Below are 17,221 nucleotides of genomic sequence, written 5' to 3'. Positions count from 1 at the left end.
ACACACTCACATAACCTCTCCTCAGGAGGTTGAAAATGCTTGGCATGGGCCCTCAAATCCTCAAAGAGTTATACAGCTGAGAGCATCTTGACTGGCTGCACCACTGCTCGATCGCATGGTGCTACAGAGGGTGGTGCAGACAGCCTAGTACATCACTGGGGCCAAGCTCCCTGCCATCCAGGACCTCTATGTCAGGCGGTGTGAAAGCAAGGCCCAGAAAATGGTTAAATACTCCAGCCACCCAAGCCATAGAATGTTCTCCCTGCTTCCACACGGCAAGCGGTACCAGTGCATCAGGGCTCTACAGTGCGACCATTTTACTTGCATATATTTTGCTGTGCGACCTGGAATTTGAATTTGGAAGCACCAGTGTGCCTAGAAAAATTAAGGATTATAGCTTTATTACCTCAAATATTTTTGATTGTGCTCCTAAATTTATTTGCGTGTGCCTACATTTTTCAACATAGGCGCACATATTCAATCTCTCCCTATCCCAGTCTGCTGTCCCCACATGCTTCAAGATGGCCTCCATTGTTCCTGTACACAAGAAAGCAAAGGTAACCTAATTAAATGACTATCGCCCTGTAGCACTCACCTCTGTCATCATGAAGTGCTTTGAGAGACTAGTCAAGGATCATATCACCTCTACCTTACCTGTCACCCTAGACCCACTTCAAAATGCTTACCGCCCCAATAGATCCACAGACGATGCAATCGCCATCACACTGCACACTGCCCTATCCCATCTGGACAAGAGGATTACCTATGTAAGAATGCTGTTCATTGACTATAGCTCAGCATTCAACACCATAGTACCCTCCAAGCTCATCATTAAGCTCGAGGCCCTGGACTTCCTGACGGGCCGCCCCCAGGTGGTGGTGAAGGTAGGAAACAACACCTCCACTTCGCTGATCCTCAACACTTGGGCCCCACAAGGGTGCGTGCTCAGCCCACTCCTGTACTCCCTGTTCACCCATGACTGTGTGGCCAAGCACGCCTCCAACTCAATCATCAAGTTTGCAGACGACACAACAGTAGTAGGCTTGATTACCAACAATGACGAGACAGCCTACAGGGAGGAGGTGAGGGCTCTGGGATTGTGGTGCCAGGAAAATAATCTCTCACTCAACGTCAACAAAACAAAGGAGATAATCGTGGACTTCAGGAAACAGCAGAGGGTGCACCCCCTTATCCACATCGATGGGACCGCAGTGGAGAAGGTGGAAAGCTTCAAGTTCCTTGGCCCACACATCACTGACAAACTGAAATGGTCCACCCACACAGACAGTGTGGTGAAGAAGGCGCAACAGAGCCTCTTCAACCTCAGGAGGCTGAAGAAATGTGGCTTGGCACCTAAAACCCTCACAAACTTTTACAGATGCACAATTGAGAGCATCCTGTCCGGCTGAATCACCGCCTGGTATGGCAACTGTGGCGCCCGCAACCACAGGGCTCTCTAAAGGGTGGTGCGGTCTGCCCAACGCATTACCGGGGGCAAACTACCAGTCCTCCAGGACACCTACAACACCCGATGTCACTGGAAGGCCAAAAAGATCATCAAGGACATCAACCACCCGAGCCACTGCCTGTTCACCCCGCTGTCATCCAGAAGGCGAGGTCAGTACAGGTGCATCAAAGCTGTGACCGAGACACTGAAAAACAGCTTCTATCTCAAGGCCATCAGACTGTTAAATATCCATCACTAGCACATTAGAGACTGCTGCCTATAGACATAGACTAGAAATCACTGCCCACTTTAAGAAATGGAACACTAGTCACTTTAATCAAGTTTACATATCTTGCATTACTCATCTCATATGTATATACTCCATTCTATAATATTCTACTGTATTTTAGTCCATGCCGCTCTGTCATTGCTCATCCATATATGTATATATTCTTAATTCCATTCCTTACTTAGATTGTGTGTATTGGGTATATGTTGTGAAATTGTTAGATATTACTTGTTAGATATTGTGACGAGTACTGAGGATACGAAGAGGCAGGACGCAGACGCAGGAATCAACAATGCAAAGGTTTACTTAACACTGAGCAAGAGAACAACAAAGAGCGAGTACATGACATGACACTAACAATCACACACAACACAACACTGAACAGTCCAGGGCTATGTAGGGGTGGTGATGAGATGATGAGGTGCAGGTCCGCTGGAGGTGATTAAGGTGCGTTGGGTTTCCGTTCCGGTGTTGCCGAGGTGGTGCTCTCAGACTGGTGGCTCAGTAGACCGTCGAATCAGAGCGCCAGAGAGGAGCAACGGGAGGAGACGTGACAGATATTATTGCACTGTCGGAGCTAGAAGCACAAGCATTTCGCTACACCCGCAATAACATCTGCATATGTGACAAATAAAATTTGATTTGATTTGACACATGCTCCTTGTAAAAAAAATTGCTTACAAAATGGATACACGGACAATCTGAGTTGACCTTTGACCTTTGTATTTCATTTTCCTCTATCACTCCAGTATCCCTGCACATTGTAAATATGGTACTGGAACTGACCCTGTATATAGCTTACTTATTTCTCCTGTTTTTGTTCTACCTTATGTTATTTTTAGGACTAGATTGATATTGATTACTGTATTGTTGTGTTTAGAGCTAGCAAGAAAGGCATTTCACTATACTTGTGCAAGTGACATTGAAACTTGTAACTTGAAACACACACACCTCTTCTGTCAGATCTCAATCTCTATTCTCTGTAAACCTTTGAGAATTTCATATCACCACCGTTATAGTTATGTAATAGCAGGGACTTTTCTTTTAATACCTTATAATCGCAGCTGTTGTTTCCATATTTAATGCAACTAGCTAATAATAGTATTTAATTCCATTTTAATTAATGCCACAGGCATTAATAATCTCAAATAATTTCTGGAAGCTTAAGGAGCTTTTGCCCTCCAAATTCCGTCTGGCGGTAATCATGAGAGAAATGTAGTGAGACAATTTACAGTGAGGGAAAAAAGTATTTGATCCCCTGCTGATTTTGTACGTTTGCCCACTGACAAAGAAATGATCAGTCTATAATTTTAATGGTAGGTTTATTTGAACAGTGAGAGACAGAATAACAACAAAACAATCCAGAAAAATGCATGTCAAAAATGTTATAAATTGATTTGCATTTTAATGAGGGAAATAAGTATTTGACCCCCTCTAAATCAGAAAGATTTCTTGCTCCCAGGTGTCTTTTTATACGGGTAATGAGCTGAGATTAGGAGCACACTCTTAAAGGGAGTGCTCCTAATCTCAGTTTGTTACCTGTATAAAAGACACCTGTCCACAGAAGCAATCAATCAATCAGATTCCAAACTCTCCACCATGGCCAAGACCACAGAGCTCTCCAAGGATGTTAGGGACAATATTGTAGACCTACACAAGGCTGGATTGGGCTACAAGACCATTGCCAAGCAGCTTGGTGAGAAGGTGACAACAGTTGGTGCGATTATTTGCAAATGGAAGAAACACAGAATAACTGTAAATCTCCCTTGGCCTGGGGCTCCATGCAAGATCTCACCTCGTGGAGTTGCAATGATCATGAGAACGGTGAGGAATCAGCCCAGAACTACACGGGAGGATCTTGTCAATGATCTCAAGGCAGCTGGGACCATAGTCACCAAGAAAACAATTTGTAACACACTACGCCGTGAAGGACTGAAATCCTGCAGCGCCCGCAAGGTCCCCCTGCTCAAGAAAGCACATATAGAGGGCCGTCTGAAGTTTGCCAATGAACATCTGAATGATTCAGAGGAGAACTGGGTGAAAGTGTTGTGGACAGATGAGACCAAAATCAAGCTCTTTGGCATCAACTCAACTCGCTGTGTTTGGAGGAGGAGGAATGCTGCCTATGACCCCAAGAACACCATCCCCACCGTCAAACATGGAGGTGGAAACATTATGCTTTGGGGGTGTTTTTCTGCTAAGGGGACAGGACAACTTCACTGCATCAAAGGGACGATGGACGGGGCCATGTACCATCACATCTTGGGTGAGAACCTCCTTCCCTCAGCCAGGGCATTGAAAATGGGTCGTGGATGGGTATTCCAGCATGACAATGACCCAAAACACACGGCCAAGGCAACAAAGGGAGTGGCTCAAGAGGAAGCACATTAAGGTCCTAGAGTGGCCTAGCCAGTCTCCAGACCTTAATCCCATAGAAAATCTGTGGAGGGAGCTGAAGGTTCGAGTTGCCAAACGTCTGCCTCGAAACCTAAATGACTTGGAGAAGATCTACAAAGAGGAGTGGGACAAAATCCCTCCTGAGATGTGTGCAAACCTGGTGGCCAACTACAAGAAACATCTGACCTCTGTGATTGCCAACAAGGGTTTTGCCACCAAGTACTAAGTAATGTTTTGCAGAGGGGTCAAATACTTATTTCCCTCATTAAAATGCAAATCAATTTATAACATTTTTGACATGCGTTTTTCTGGATTTTTTTGTGGTTATTCTGTCTCTCACTGTTCAAATAAACCTACCATTAAAATTATAGACTGATCATGTCTTTGTCAGTGGGCAAACTTACAAAATCAGCAGGGGATCAAATACTTTTTTCCCTCACTGTATGTGTTTCACTTCAATCATAATTTGTGGGATTAACACTAAAACCTGCCCAGTAGTGCTCGCATCTTTAAGTGTAGTGGATAGATTGTTTGTAGAACGTTATTATTGTTGGGAGATGACTCCGATCTCAGACTACCAGGTCATTCACCTCTTGAGATCGCTGGGATGAATAGTTCAGCACCAACCAACCACCAAGCTTTATCAAGTAGTGCACTATATAGGGAATAGGGTGCCATTTGGGATGCAGCCTATGTTAACGGTCCCATTGGTAGAAATCTGACTCACATCTTGAACACTATACTATAGCTATTCTCATGGGGACACGCAGGCAGACGAAATTCTCTGGTTCACTGTTGTGTATTCAGTGAAACCTGGCTGACTCGGGTTAATCATTTCCTCACCTGTCAATAAAGCGGACGGTGACACTGATAGACTACGCCCCTTCTCGCTCTCTCTGTTTACATTCAAATGACATGGTGTCACTGGCCGTTTGAGGAAACGTCTCAGTCGTTTGGGCGCCTAATACTTGGGAGGAGCCCCAGTCGGCACGGAGACATGAGGTGAGTGTATCTTATGTACACGCGTATCTGTATGTTGTATGTGTGATTTGTGTATTTGGTTTAAATGCGTGTGTGTTTTTTGTATTCTTAAGTGTAGTGTAGTATATTTGTGTGTGTGTGTGTGTGTGTGTGTGGTCTCAGCACTGTAAATGGATTGGGCTAGGTGTCACAGCACAGCAGGAATGTGGAGGGAGCAGATTGTCTGGGAGCCTCTGCTCATCTCTCTCTCACACACACACACACACACACACACACACACACACACACACACACACACACCTTAATAACAAATGCCATATCCCTGCTATCCAATATGATGCAAAACACGATTAACCAGAAAGCCAGGGGATCACCCTATCCATTCACCATCTCATGTCTGAACCACAAAGTCACTGCGATAGCCTGGTAATCTCGCCTCATTGCTCCTCCTGAACTGGGCAGTGAATGAGATAGATCTCTGGAACCAAATATATTACCATGGCACTGGGGTTGGGATTTTAGACCATTGAGCTTTTTTGTTGGGGACTATGTAATGTATTCCTCTTTTTTGGAAATGTGAATTTGGTTAGGGACATAATTGATGCTGTGCCGTTTGCCAATGTGTCGCTCAAAAGACCAGCCAGGCAACAAAAAAAACATAACCGATCGAAAGAGAATAGAAAGGAATACCAACCATAGTCTCTTGTGACAAATTGTTTGTGCAAGATTTTGTTCTGGGTGCGGAGATTACAAGAATGACGCTTTGTAAGTGCTCCATGTCATTTTGTCAAAGTCAGATTCTGTCAGTTTCTCTCTTCCCTTGCTGTAACAGCAATGTGAAACTAGTTGCATGTCCAGCTGTTGCTGAGTTAACTATCTTGACTTGACACGTTGCCACTGCCTGAATATCTTCCTGACTCTGACAGTTAGAGTTAGGACAATATATTTAAGTGTGACTCAATATTACAGTAATTGAAGATACGTAATACAGATTTAAAAACCACATTGTACTCTCCTTGTATGGAAACATCTGGTTCAAAATCAAATATTTGTGTGGTAACCTATGCAATCTTCATTTGACATCAACTAGTGTACAGTTGTGGTCAAAAGTTTTGAGAATGACACAAGTATTGGTCTTCACAAAGTTTGCTGCCTCAGTGTTTTTAGATATTTTTGTCAGATGTTACCATGGTATACTGAAGTATAATTACAAGCATTTCATAAGTGTCAAAGGCTTTTATTGACAATTACATAAAGTTTATGCAAATAGTTAATATTTGCAGTGTTGACCCTTCTTTTTCAAGACCTCTGCAATCTGCCCTGGCATGCTGTCAATTAACTTCTGGGCCACATCCTGACTGATGGCAGCCCATTCTTGCATAATCAATACTTGGAGTTTGTCAGAATTTGTGGGGTTTTGTTTGTCCACCCGCCTCTTGAGGATTGACCACAAGTTCTCAATGGAATTAAGGTTTGGGGAGTTTCCTGGCCATTGACCCAAAATGTCGATATTTTGTTCCCCGAGCCACTTAGTTATCACTTTTGCCTTATGGCAAGGTGCTCCATCATGCTGGAAAAGGCATTGTTCGTCACCAAACTGTTATTGGATGGTTGGGAGAGTTGCTCTCAGAGGATGTGTTGGGCCCTGTGTAGCTCAGTTGGTAGAGCATGGCACTTGCAACAACAGGGTTGTGGGTTCGATTCCCATGGGGGGCCAGTATGAAAAAAATGTATGCACTCATTAACTGTAAGTCGCTCTGGATAAGAGAGTCTGCTAAATGACTAAAATTTTAATGTCAAATTCTTTATTCATGGCTGTGTTCTTAGGCAAAATTGTGAGTGAGCCCACTCCCTTGGCTGAGAAGCAACCCCACACATGAATGGTCTCAGGATGCTTTACTGTTGGCATGACACAGGACTGATGGTAGCGCTCACCTTGTCTTCTCCGGACAAGCTTTTTTCCGGATGCCCCAAACAATCGGAAAGGGGATTCATCAGAGAAAATGACTTTAACCCAGTCCTCAGCAGTCCAATCCCTGTACCTTTTGCAGAATATCAGTCTGTCCCTGATGTTTTTCCTGGAGAGAAGTGGCTTCCTCGCTGCCCTTCTTGACACCAGGCCATCCTCCAAAAGTATTTGCCTCACTGTGCGTGCAGATGCACTCACACCTGCCTGCTGCCATTCCTGAGCAAGCTCTGCACTGGTGGTGCCCCGATCGTGCAGCTGAATCAACTTTAGGAGACGGTCCTGGCGCTTGCTGGACTTTCTTGGACGCCCTGAAGCCTTCTTCACAACAATTGAACCTCTCTCCTTTAAGTTATTGATGAGCCGATAAATGGTTGATTTAGGTGCAATCTTACTAGCAGCAATATCCTTGCCTGTGAAGCCCTTTTTGTGCAAAGCAATGATGACGGCACGTGTTTCCTTGCAGGTAACCATGGTTAACAGAGGAAGAACAATGATTTCAAGCACCACCCTCCTTTTAAAGCTTCCAGTCTGTTATTCTAACTCAATCAGCATGACAGAGTGATCTCCAGCCTTGTCCTCGTCAACACTCTCACCTGTGTTAACGAGAGAATCACTGACATGATGTCAGCTGGTCCTTTTGTGGCAGGGCTGAAATGGAGTGGAAATGTTTTTTGGGGATTAAGTTCATTTTCATGGCAAAGAGGGACTTGGCAATTAATTGCAATTAATCTGATCACTCTTCATAACATTCTGGAGTATTTGCAAATTGCCATCTTAAAAACTGAGGTAGCAGACTTTGTGAAAATTAATATTTGTGTCATTCTCAAAACTTTTGACCACGACTGTTTAGCATTCCTACCCTTGAGACTGAGGTGTCCTGTTATAGTCATTCTAAACACTCTGTTGAGGGCATTTCTACCAAACAACCATATTCTGTGTGGCACCACTAGCATTTCAATCTCCTACATCTTATCTTGAGCCAATGTTGAGGTTGCTCAGTTTGCAGAAGAAGAAGAAACTCTGTGAACTGAAATCTGGGGATACTCCCAAGTTCACAAGAAGTGGGAGGCTAAAAAAAAGTCCCGAAAGCTGTTGTGACTGACCATGAATGTAATCTTTGGTACCAGACTTCAGTTTCATTACGTCTGTGCCATGCTGCATTGGGATTGAGAGGATCAGCGATGATCAGAGAGGATCTACTACATTAACCCAGCTGTGGATTCTTCTCTCCTCCCCCATCCTCTCTTTTCCCTCCCATCTCAGTCTGTTTGGAAATGTTCCTCTACATCGACTCAATGTTCTTAGGTCATTATGATCTTGGATGCCCACATCATTCCCAAGGTGCTGGAATTTCTTTCTCCGTATATTCTCGCTTGGACTTTGCTGCACCAGCAAACCTGTTGAAGGAACAACGTTGGTATAAAAAGGACCGAAGACCATTGTTATCTGTTCCAGTAGCTACGGAGGAGAGGATTTAAGATGATAACCAACTGTGTGCAGAGTATTTGCTCCTGTGTAGGTCTCAGCAGGTAGGAACTACTAGAGAAATACCAGTTGTTGTGCCATTTGTGTGAGGTGTGGCCAGTTGCACTGTCAGCGAGAGATTTGTAGTGAGCTTTCTCAAGGTTTCCAGGGCAGCAGGTAGCCTAGCGGTAGGTTAGAGCGTTGGGCACGTAACCGAAAGATCGCTGGTTTGAAATGCCGACAAGGCATTTAACCCTAATTTGCTCCAGGGGTGCCGTACTACTATGGCTGACCCTGTAAAAACACACATTTCACTACACCTATCCGGTGTATGTGACAACCAAACATCCTTTTTTTGGGGGTGGGGAGAGCTACAGTTGAAGTCGGAAGTTTACATACACTTAGGTTGGAGTCGGAAGTTTACATAAACTTAGGTTGGAGTCATTAAAACTTGTTTTTCAACCACTCCACACATTTCTTGTTAACAAACTATAGTTTTGGCAAGTTGGTTAGGATATATACTCTGCATGACACAAATAATTTTCCCAACAATTGTTTACAGACAGATTATTTCACTTATAATTCACTGTATCACAATTCCAGTGGGTCAGAAGTTTACATACACTAAGTTGACTGTGCCTTTAAACAGCTTGGAAAATTCCAGAAAATGATGTCATGGCTTTAGAAGCTTCTGATAGGCTAATTGACATCATTTGTGTCAATTGGAGGTGTACCTGTGGATGTATTTCAAGGCCTACCTTCAAACTCGGTGCCTCTTTGCTTGACATCATGGGAAAGTCAAAAGAAATCAGCCAAGACCTCAGGAAAATATTGTAGACCTCCACAAGTCTGGTTCATCCTTGGGAGCAATTTACAAATGCCTGAAGGTACCACGTTCATCTGTACAAACAATTGTACGCAAGTATAAACACCATGGGACCACGCGGCCTCATACCGCTCAGGAAGGAGACGCGTTCTGTCTCCTAGGGATGAACGTACTTTGGTGCGAAAGGTGCAAATCAATCCCAGAACAACAGCATTGTGAAGATGCTGGAGGAAACAGGTACAAAAGTATCTATATCCACATAACTTGAAAGGCCGCTCAGGAAGGAAGAAGCCACCGCTCCAAAACCGCCATAAAAAAGACAGACTACGGTTTGTAACTGCACATGGGGACAAAGATCTCACTTTTTGGAAAAATGTCCTCTGGTCTGATGAAGCAAAAATATAACTGTTTGGCCATAATGACCATCGTTATGTTTGGAGGAAAAGGGGGTATGCTTGCAAGCCGAAGAACACCATCCCAACCGTGAAGCACGGGGGTGGCAGCATCATGCTGTGGGGGTGCTTTGCTGCAGGAGGGAGTGGTGCACTTCACAAAATAGATGGCATTATGAGGAAGGAAAATTAGGTGGATATATTGAAGCAACATCTCAAGACATCAGTCAGGAAGTTAAAGCTTGGTTGCAAATGGGTCCTTCAAATGGACAATGACCCCAAACATACTTCCAAAGTTGTGGCAAAATGGCTTAAGGACAACAAAGTCAATGTATTGGAGTGGCCATCACAAAGCCCTGACCTCAATCCTATAGAAGATTTGTGGGCAGAACTGAAAAAGCGTGTGCGAGCAAGGAGGCTTACAAACCTGACTCAGTTACACCAGCTCTGTCAGGAGGAATGGGCCAAAATTCACCCAACTTATTGTGGGAAGCTTGTGGAAGGTTACCCGAAATGTTTGACCCAAGTTAAACAATTTAAAGGCAATGCTACCAAATACTAATTGAGTGTATGTAAACTTCTGACCCAAAGGGAATGTGATGAAAGAAATAAAAGCTGAAATAAATCATTCTCTACTATTATTCTGACATTTCACATTCTTAAAATAAAGTGGCTATCCTAACTGACCTAAGACAGGGAATTTCTACTAGGATTAAATGTCAGGAATTGTGAAAAACTGAGTTTAAATGTATTTGGCTAAGGTGTATGTAAACTTCTGACTTCAACTGTATGCGTAGCTAATGCATGTAGTATTATTTTTTGGCATGCTCAATCAATAGTGTGCCATGAAACGGACAGTTAGATCATACTGCCATTTCCTGCCAAAGTTTGAACTGGACAGTAGATCCAAAGACGGTACAGTATGAAGATAGGCAAAAACTGCTACTCCAATAGAAAAGCAGTCAGTATCTGGTGTGACCACCATTTGCCTCATGCAGCACGACACATCTTATTTGCATAGAGTTGATCAGGCTGTTGATTGTGACTTGTGGAATGTTGTCCCACTCCTCTTCAGTTGCTGTGCGAAGTTGCTGGATATTGGCGGGAACTGGAACATGCTGTCGTACACGTCGATCCAGAGCATCCCAAACATACTCAATGGGTGACATGTCTGGTGAGTATGCAGGCCTTGGAAGAACTGGGACATTTTCAGCTTCCAGGAATTGTGTACAGATCCTTGCGCCATGGGGCCGTGCAATATCATGCTGAAACATAAGGTGATGGTGCCGGATGAATCGCACAACAATGGGCCTCAGGATCTCGTCACAGTATCTTTGCATTCAAATTGCCATCGATAAAATGCAATTGTGTTTGTTGTCCGTAGCTTATGCCTGCCCGTACCATAACTCCACCACCACTATGGGGCACTCTGTTCACAATGTTGACATCAGCAAACCGCTCCGCACACAACGTCATTCACACTGTCTGCCATCTTTCTGGTACAGTTGAAACCGGGATTCATCCGTGAAGAGCACACTTCCAGTGTGCCAGTGGCCATTGAAGGGGAGCATTTGCCCACTTTAGTCGGTTACAACGCCAAACTGCAGTCAGGTCAAGACCCTGGTGAGGACGACGAGCAGATGAGCTTCCCTGAGACGGTTTGTGCAGACATTCTTCGGTTGTGCAAACCCGCAGCTTCATCAGCTGTCTGAGTGGCTGGTCTCAGACAAACCCGCAGCTTCATCAGCTGTCCAGGTGGCTGGTCTCAGACAATCCCGCAGGTGAAGAAGCCGGATTTGGAGGTTCTGGGCTGGCGTGGTCACACGTGGTCTGCGGTTGTGAGGCCGGTTGGACGTACTGCCAAATTCTCTAAAACGACGTTGGAGGTGGTTTATGGTAAAAAATTTACATTAAATTCTCTGCCAACAGCTCTGTTGAACATTCCTGCATTCAGCATGCCAATTGTACACTCCCTCAAAACTTGAGACATCTGTGTCATTTTGTTGTGTGATAAAACTGCACATTTTAGAGTGACCTTTTATTGTCCCCAGCACAAGGTGCACCTGTGTAATGATCATGCTGTTTAATCAGCTTCTTGATATGCCACACCTGTCAGGTGGATGAATTCTCTTGGCAAAGGAGAAATGCTCACTAACAGGGATGTAAACAAATTTGTGCACAAGTCTCGCAATGGGGCCTTTGGATTTAGACATGTTGTGGTAGGTCTGTAAATGGAAAGCTGCGACATGGAAGACTTGTGTGTGTGTGTGACAGCGTGCTCAGGTGTTAAGTGAAAAGACCAATCTATTGCAGGTAGGATTCCAGCACACTCACTATGTCTAGGTCCCGTGTAGCTCAGTTGGTAGAGCATGGCGCTTGCAACGCCAGGGTTGTGGGTTCGATTCCCATGGGGGGCCAGTATGAAAAATAAAAAAAATACACTCACTAACTGTAAGTCGCTCTGGATAAGAGCGTCTGCTAAATGACTAAAATGTAAATGTCTAAAGCAGAAAGGGTTGCTGCCCTCTACTGAGTAATTTTGAACTGATCTTTCCTGCGACTTTTGGAAGTTGCCTGGGTCTTTGAGGTAGTTCTGCAGCCGTTATATCTGCTTGTGTGTGTGTGTGTGTGTGTGTGTGTGTGTGTGTAAAGACTTTTCAGAGCTGTATAGGGGAATGGAATACTGTAGGTCTCACATTACTTCAGACGCTGTCCGTGGACCGCGTGGGCACCGCCACTGTAATCCCAGCCTAATCTGTAACGGCTTTGTTTGCAATCAAAGAATCCACAATAGGACCTCTAAGAGCTGAAAGCCAACGCCACTCAATCCAATCCCTCTACTGGGAAATAGACTGTGCACACTGGTATTTGTCAGTAGGAGTGGGACAAACCAATGTGATCTGATGGGAGGGAGCGTGACCGCTTCAACATGACTGCATACACGTGTGTGTGAGTTGTTGAATGCAGCAGAAACACTGGCACCCAGGTTATTGTGCTGTTCGACAATGCCGTCCTAACTTGTTTTTTCAAACGAGATAGCCTAAACACATCCCTCCAATGCTTCTTACACCAAACTCCCTCTATCCCAACCCAGTAGACATGAGACAAACTCCCTCTAATCCAACCAGTAGACACAGTGAGTCAGGAGTAGGCCGGAACAGCAACTAGACCAATTCTCCTCACAGCCTCTGTGGGTAGCCCGGACTCCAGTGCTCGCCCTCTGGCATTTTTGGGCATAATACGTCTTTTGTATACACACATTCTGATACTCCATGGGTGGTGCTGCAAAGACAACAGCTCGTCTCTGTTCACATTTTCCACAGTCCGGCTAGTGATTTGTCCTAATTCGTTTTCTTTATTAATACAGATGAATTGGAGTTATGGAGCGAACAAGCAAAGTCATTACAGCGAAGCGATAAGCACACCCTGATCTGATTGGTTAAGTTCAAAGATGGGGTGAACGCCGTTGTAATCATATTAAAGATTAGCGTGTATATTACATTGATATTGCCTACATTAAAAGCCTGATCTGGTGTTTTTGAATTGTAATTAGAATGGGAGGAGAAATGTTGAAGGGTGATGGTGTATCAGTTCGGTGGCAGGTATCCTAGCGGTTAAGAGCATTGGGCCAGTAACTGAAAGATCGCTGGTTCAAATCCCTGTGCCGACTAGGTGAAAAATCTGTTGATGTGCCCTTGAGCAAGGCACTTAACCCTTATTGCTCCTGTAAGTCGTTCTGGATAAGAGCGTCTGCTAAATGACTCAAATGTAGATGTAAAATGTAGATCATGTTTTGATTATTAACAGGTTGACATTTAAATAGTTTTTTACATTAAAAGAATAGCAAGACTGTGATTAATGGACACCTGATGTGTGTGTGTGTGTGTGTGTGCTGTGCTGCTATGCTTGTGTACTTTGTGTGTGTGTAATTGGCTGTGCCGTTATCAGTCGATCTCTAGTATGCGAGTGTCTGTGTGCATGTCCATTTTGGAGATGAAGCTAAGTCATAAGCTCAGATCTGTTTACAGGTGACGTGACCAGTGTTTGTGACCTGCATAGATCTTAACAGATACAGTTGAAGTCGGAAGTTTACATACACTTAGGTTGGAGTCATTAAAACTTGTTTTTCAACCACTCCACAAATTTCTTCTTAACAAACTATAGTTTTGGCAAGTCGGTGAGGACATCTACTTTGTGCATGACACAAGTAATTTTTCCAACAATTGTTTACAGACAGAATATTTCACTTATAATTCACTGTATCACAATTCCAGTGGGTCAGAAGTTTACATACACTAAGTTGACTGTGCCTTTAAACAGCTTGGAAAATTCCAGAAAATGATGTCATGGCTTTAGAAGCTTCTGATAGGCTAATTGACCTCATTTGTGTCAATTGTAGGTGTTAGGCTAATTGACCTCATTTGTGTCAATTGTAGGTGTACCTGTGGATGTATTTCAAGGCCTACCTTCAAACTCGGTGCCTCTTTGCTTGACATCATGGGAAAATCAAAAGAAATCAGCCAAGATCTCCGAAAAAAAATTGTAGACCTCCACAAGTCTGGTTAACCTGAAAGGCCGCTCAGCAAGGAAGAAGCCACCGCTCCAAAACCGCCATAAAAAAGACAGACTACGGTTTGCAACTGCACATGGGGACAAAGATCTTACTTTTTGGAGAAATGTCCTCTGGTCTGATGAAAAAAAAATAGAACTGTTTGGCCATAATGACCATCGTTATGTTTGGAGGAAAAAGGGGTATGCTTGCAAGCCGAAGAACACCATCCCAATCGTGAAGCACGGGGGTGGCAGCATCATGCTGTGGGGGTGCTTTGCTGCAGGAGGGAGTGGTGCACTTCACAAAATAGATGGCATCATGAGGAAGGAAAATTATGTGGATATATTGAAGCAACATCTCAAGACATCAGTCAGGAAGTTAAAGCTTGGTCGCAAATGGGTCTTCCAAATGGACAATGACCCCAAGCATACTTCCAAAGTTGTGGCAAAATGGCTTAAGGACAACAAAGTCAAGGTATTGGAGTGGCCATCACAAAGCCCTGACCTCAATCCTATAGAAGATTTGTGGGCAGAACTGAAAAAGCATGTGCGAGCAAGGAGGCCTACAAACCTGACTCAGTTACACCAGCTCTGTCAGGAGGAATGGGCCAAAATTCACCCAACTTATTGTGGGACGCTTGTGGAAGACTACCCAAAATGTTTGACCCAAGTTAAACAATTTAAAGGCAATGCTACCAAATACTAATTGAGTGTATGTAAACTTCTGACCCACTGGGAATGTGATGAAAGAAGTAAAAGCTGAAATAAATCATTCTCTCTACTATTATTCTGACGTCTCACATTCTTAAAATAAAGTGGTGATCCTTTGACCTAAGACAGGGAATTTCTACTAGGATTAAATGTCAGGAATTGTGAAAAACTGAGTGTATGTATTTGGCTAAGGTGTATGTAAACTTCCGACTTCAACTGTAGATCACACACATCTCCTGTGGAGACTGCTGTTTCTCAGTATAAGCCAGGGTTAAGCAACTATATAGATTCAGCCGCTGGCCGATTTTTGTCGGAGCGAATGATCGGGGGGCCGGAAATAATTTAAATAATTTCTACACTGCAAATTGACCACAACTAAGCCCAACAAGGGATTGTATTTGAAAATAACAATAATGTCATACCTTCATTACATTGACACACGATCACATATGTCTCTTTTATTTGTTGTAATACTTGTGAACAGATTTCCAAAATTAAACAATTATTTTGCTGAATTCCTGGTGATTTACAGTATTTTTGAGAGCCAAAAAAACACACTCTCGGGACGGTTTTGGCCCGCGGGCCGCCTGATGCCGACCCATGGTATAAGTCCAAGCTCTCTCCGCTGCTGATTCTCCCTGACATCACCACTCTTCCGCTCTCTCTCTCTCTCTCTCTCTCTCTCTCTCTCTCTCTCTCTCTCTCTCTCTCTCTCTCTCTCTCTCTCTCTCTCTCTCTCTCTCTCTCACTCTCTCTATTTCTGTCCCCCAGTGCACATCCACTTCCTGACAGAGATCCCCACCTCTGTCCTCTGCCACATCTAGAACCATGACAATAGCTCAGCTTTAGTCTCATGGGGGCAGTTTGGGTCACTGTGCAAAGAGGGTGTTTGGCTCTCTCTCTTTCAGACTGTTTTTTTCCTGTATCTCTCACTCACTCTCACACACACACACACACACACACACACACACACACACACACACACACACACACACACACACACACCCCTCTCTCTCCAGATTCTCTCAACTTATTGCTGAGTATAGCTCTCTTTTTAATAGCACATGGCATATGGTGTGTAGTTCTTATCAAGGGGTGAGCAATATGGTACATGACCCTGCTGGATACGCTTAACACAATGCAACATTTTATTTCCTACTTCTGTTTCTCCAGTCTCTAGTCGAGAGTGGTAGATATAAATGTTGCTAAACACTTTCACTCCATCTAGTACTGGCCTAGGACAGTCCATTTTCCACTCTAAACCATTAGGCCCTGCTCGATAACAGATCCTAGGTCAGTCTAAGTGCTCTTCTGCTGGGCTGACCGCTAATGCTTTTCCACTTGGCTCAAGGCAGTTCAATCTCCACTGACTGGTCCTGGGTCAGTTTAGATGCCTTGCCACCTGACGTCTCCCCCAGCTTCACCCAAGGGTTCAACTAAGTAAGTTAGTTAAACAACCAGCAAGGACTGAATGGCTCTTTGTGTGTACGGAGGAATGCAGTGATGTAAAGTACTTAAGTAAAAATACTACTAAAGTAGTTTTTTTGGGTATCTGTACTTTACTTTACTATTAATATTTTTGACAACTTTTACTTTTACTCCACTACATTCCTAAAGAAAATAATGTACTTTTTACTCCCCTGCTTAGCAGGACAAGAAAATAGTCTTATCAAGAGAACTAGTCATCCCTACTGCCTCTGATCTGGCAGAATCACTAAACACAAATGCTTAGTTTGAAAATTATATCTGAGTGTTGGAGTGTGCCCGTGGACTGTTTTGGACTGTTTTGCTAGCACAGACTGGAACATGTTCCGGGATTCTTCAGACAGCATTGAGGAGTACACCACATCAGTCACTGGCTTCATCAATAAGTGCATCGATGATGTCGTCCCCACAGTGACCGTACGTACATACCCCAACCAGAAGCCATGGATTACAGGAAACATCCGCACTGAGCTAAAGGGTAGAGCTGCCGCTTTCAAGGAACGGGACTCTAACCCGGACGCTTATAAGAAATCCCGCTATGATCTCCGACGAACCATCAAACAGGCAAAGAGTCAATACAGGACTAAGATTGAATCGTACTACACTGGCTCTGACGCTCGTCGGATGTGGCAGGGCTTGAAAACTATTACAGACTACAAAGGGAAGCACAGCGGCGAGCTGCCCAGTGACACAAGCCTACCAGACGAGC

At 44.0% G+C, this 17,221-nt stretch overlaps 1 protein-coding gene across 9 annotated transcripts in view; it reads left to right on the top strand.

Moving 5' to 3' along the window:
- The window catches only part of LOC121540091 (pleckstrin homology domain-containing family A member 7-like), a 171,218-nt gene that overhangs the window by 42,613 nt on the left and 111,384 nt on the right, over window positions 1–17,221 (top strand). Inside the window, exon 1 of one of the 9 annotated variants that reach the window (XM_045207835.1) lies at window positions 5,045–5,135. The exons of the other annotated variants lie outside the window; for them this stretch is intronic. Coding sequence (XP_045063770.1) covers window positions 5,131–5,135 — 5 coding nt within the window. The 5' untranslated portion in view covers window positions 5,045–5,130. Of the gene's footprint in view, window positions 1–5,044; window positions 5,136–17,221 lie in introns of those variants that run through there. 9 annotated transcript variants of the gene reach the window in all.

The sequence above is a fragment of the Coregonus clupeaformis genome, chromosome 26, assembly GCF_020615455.1.
Source record: "Coregonus clupeaformis isolate EN_2021a chromosome 26, ASM2061545v1, whole genome shotgun sequence".
NCBI lineage: Eukaryota > Metazoa > Chordata > Actinopteri > Salmoniformes > Salmonidae > Coregonus > Coregonus clupeaformis.
Note: the sequence above shows the minus strand (reverse complement) of the source record. Positions and strands in the feature narration are given on the sequence as shown.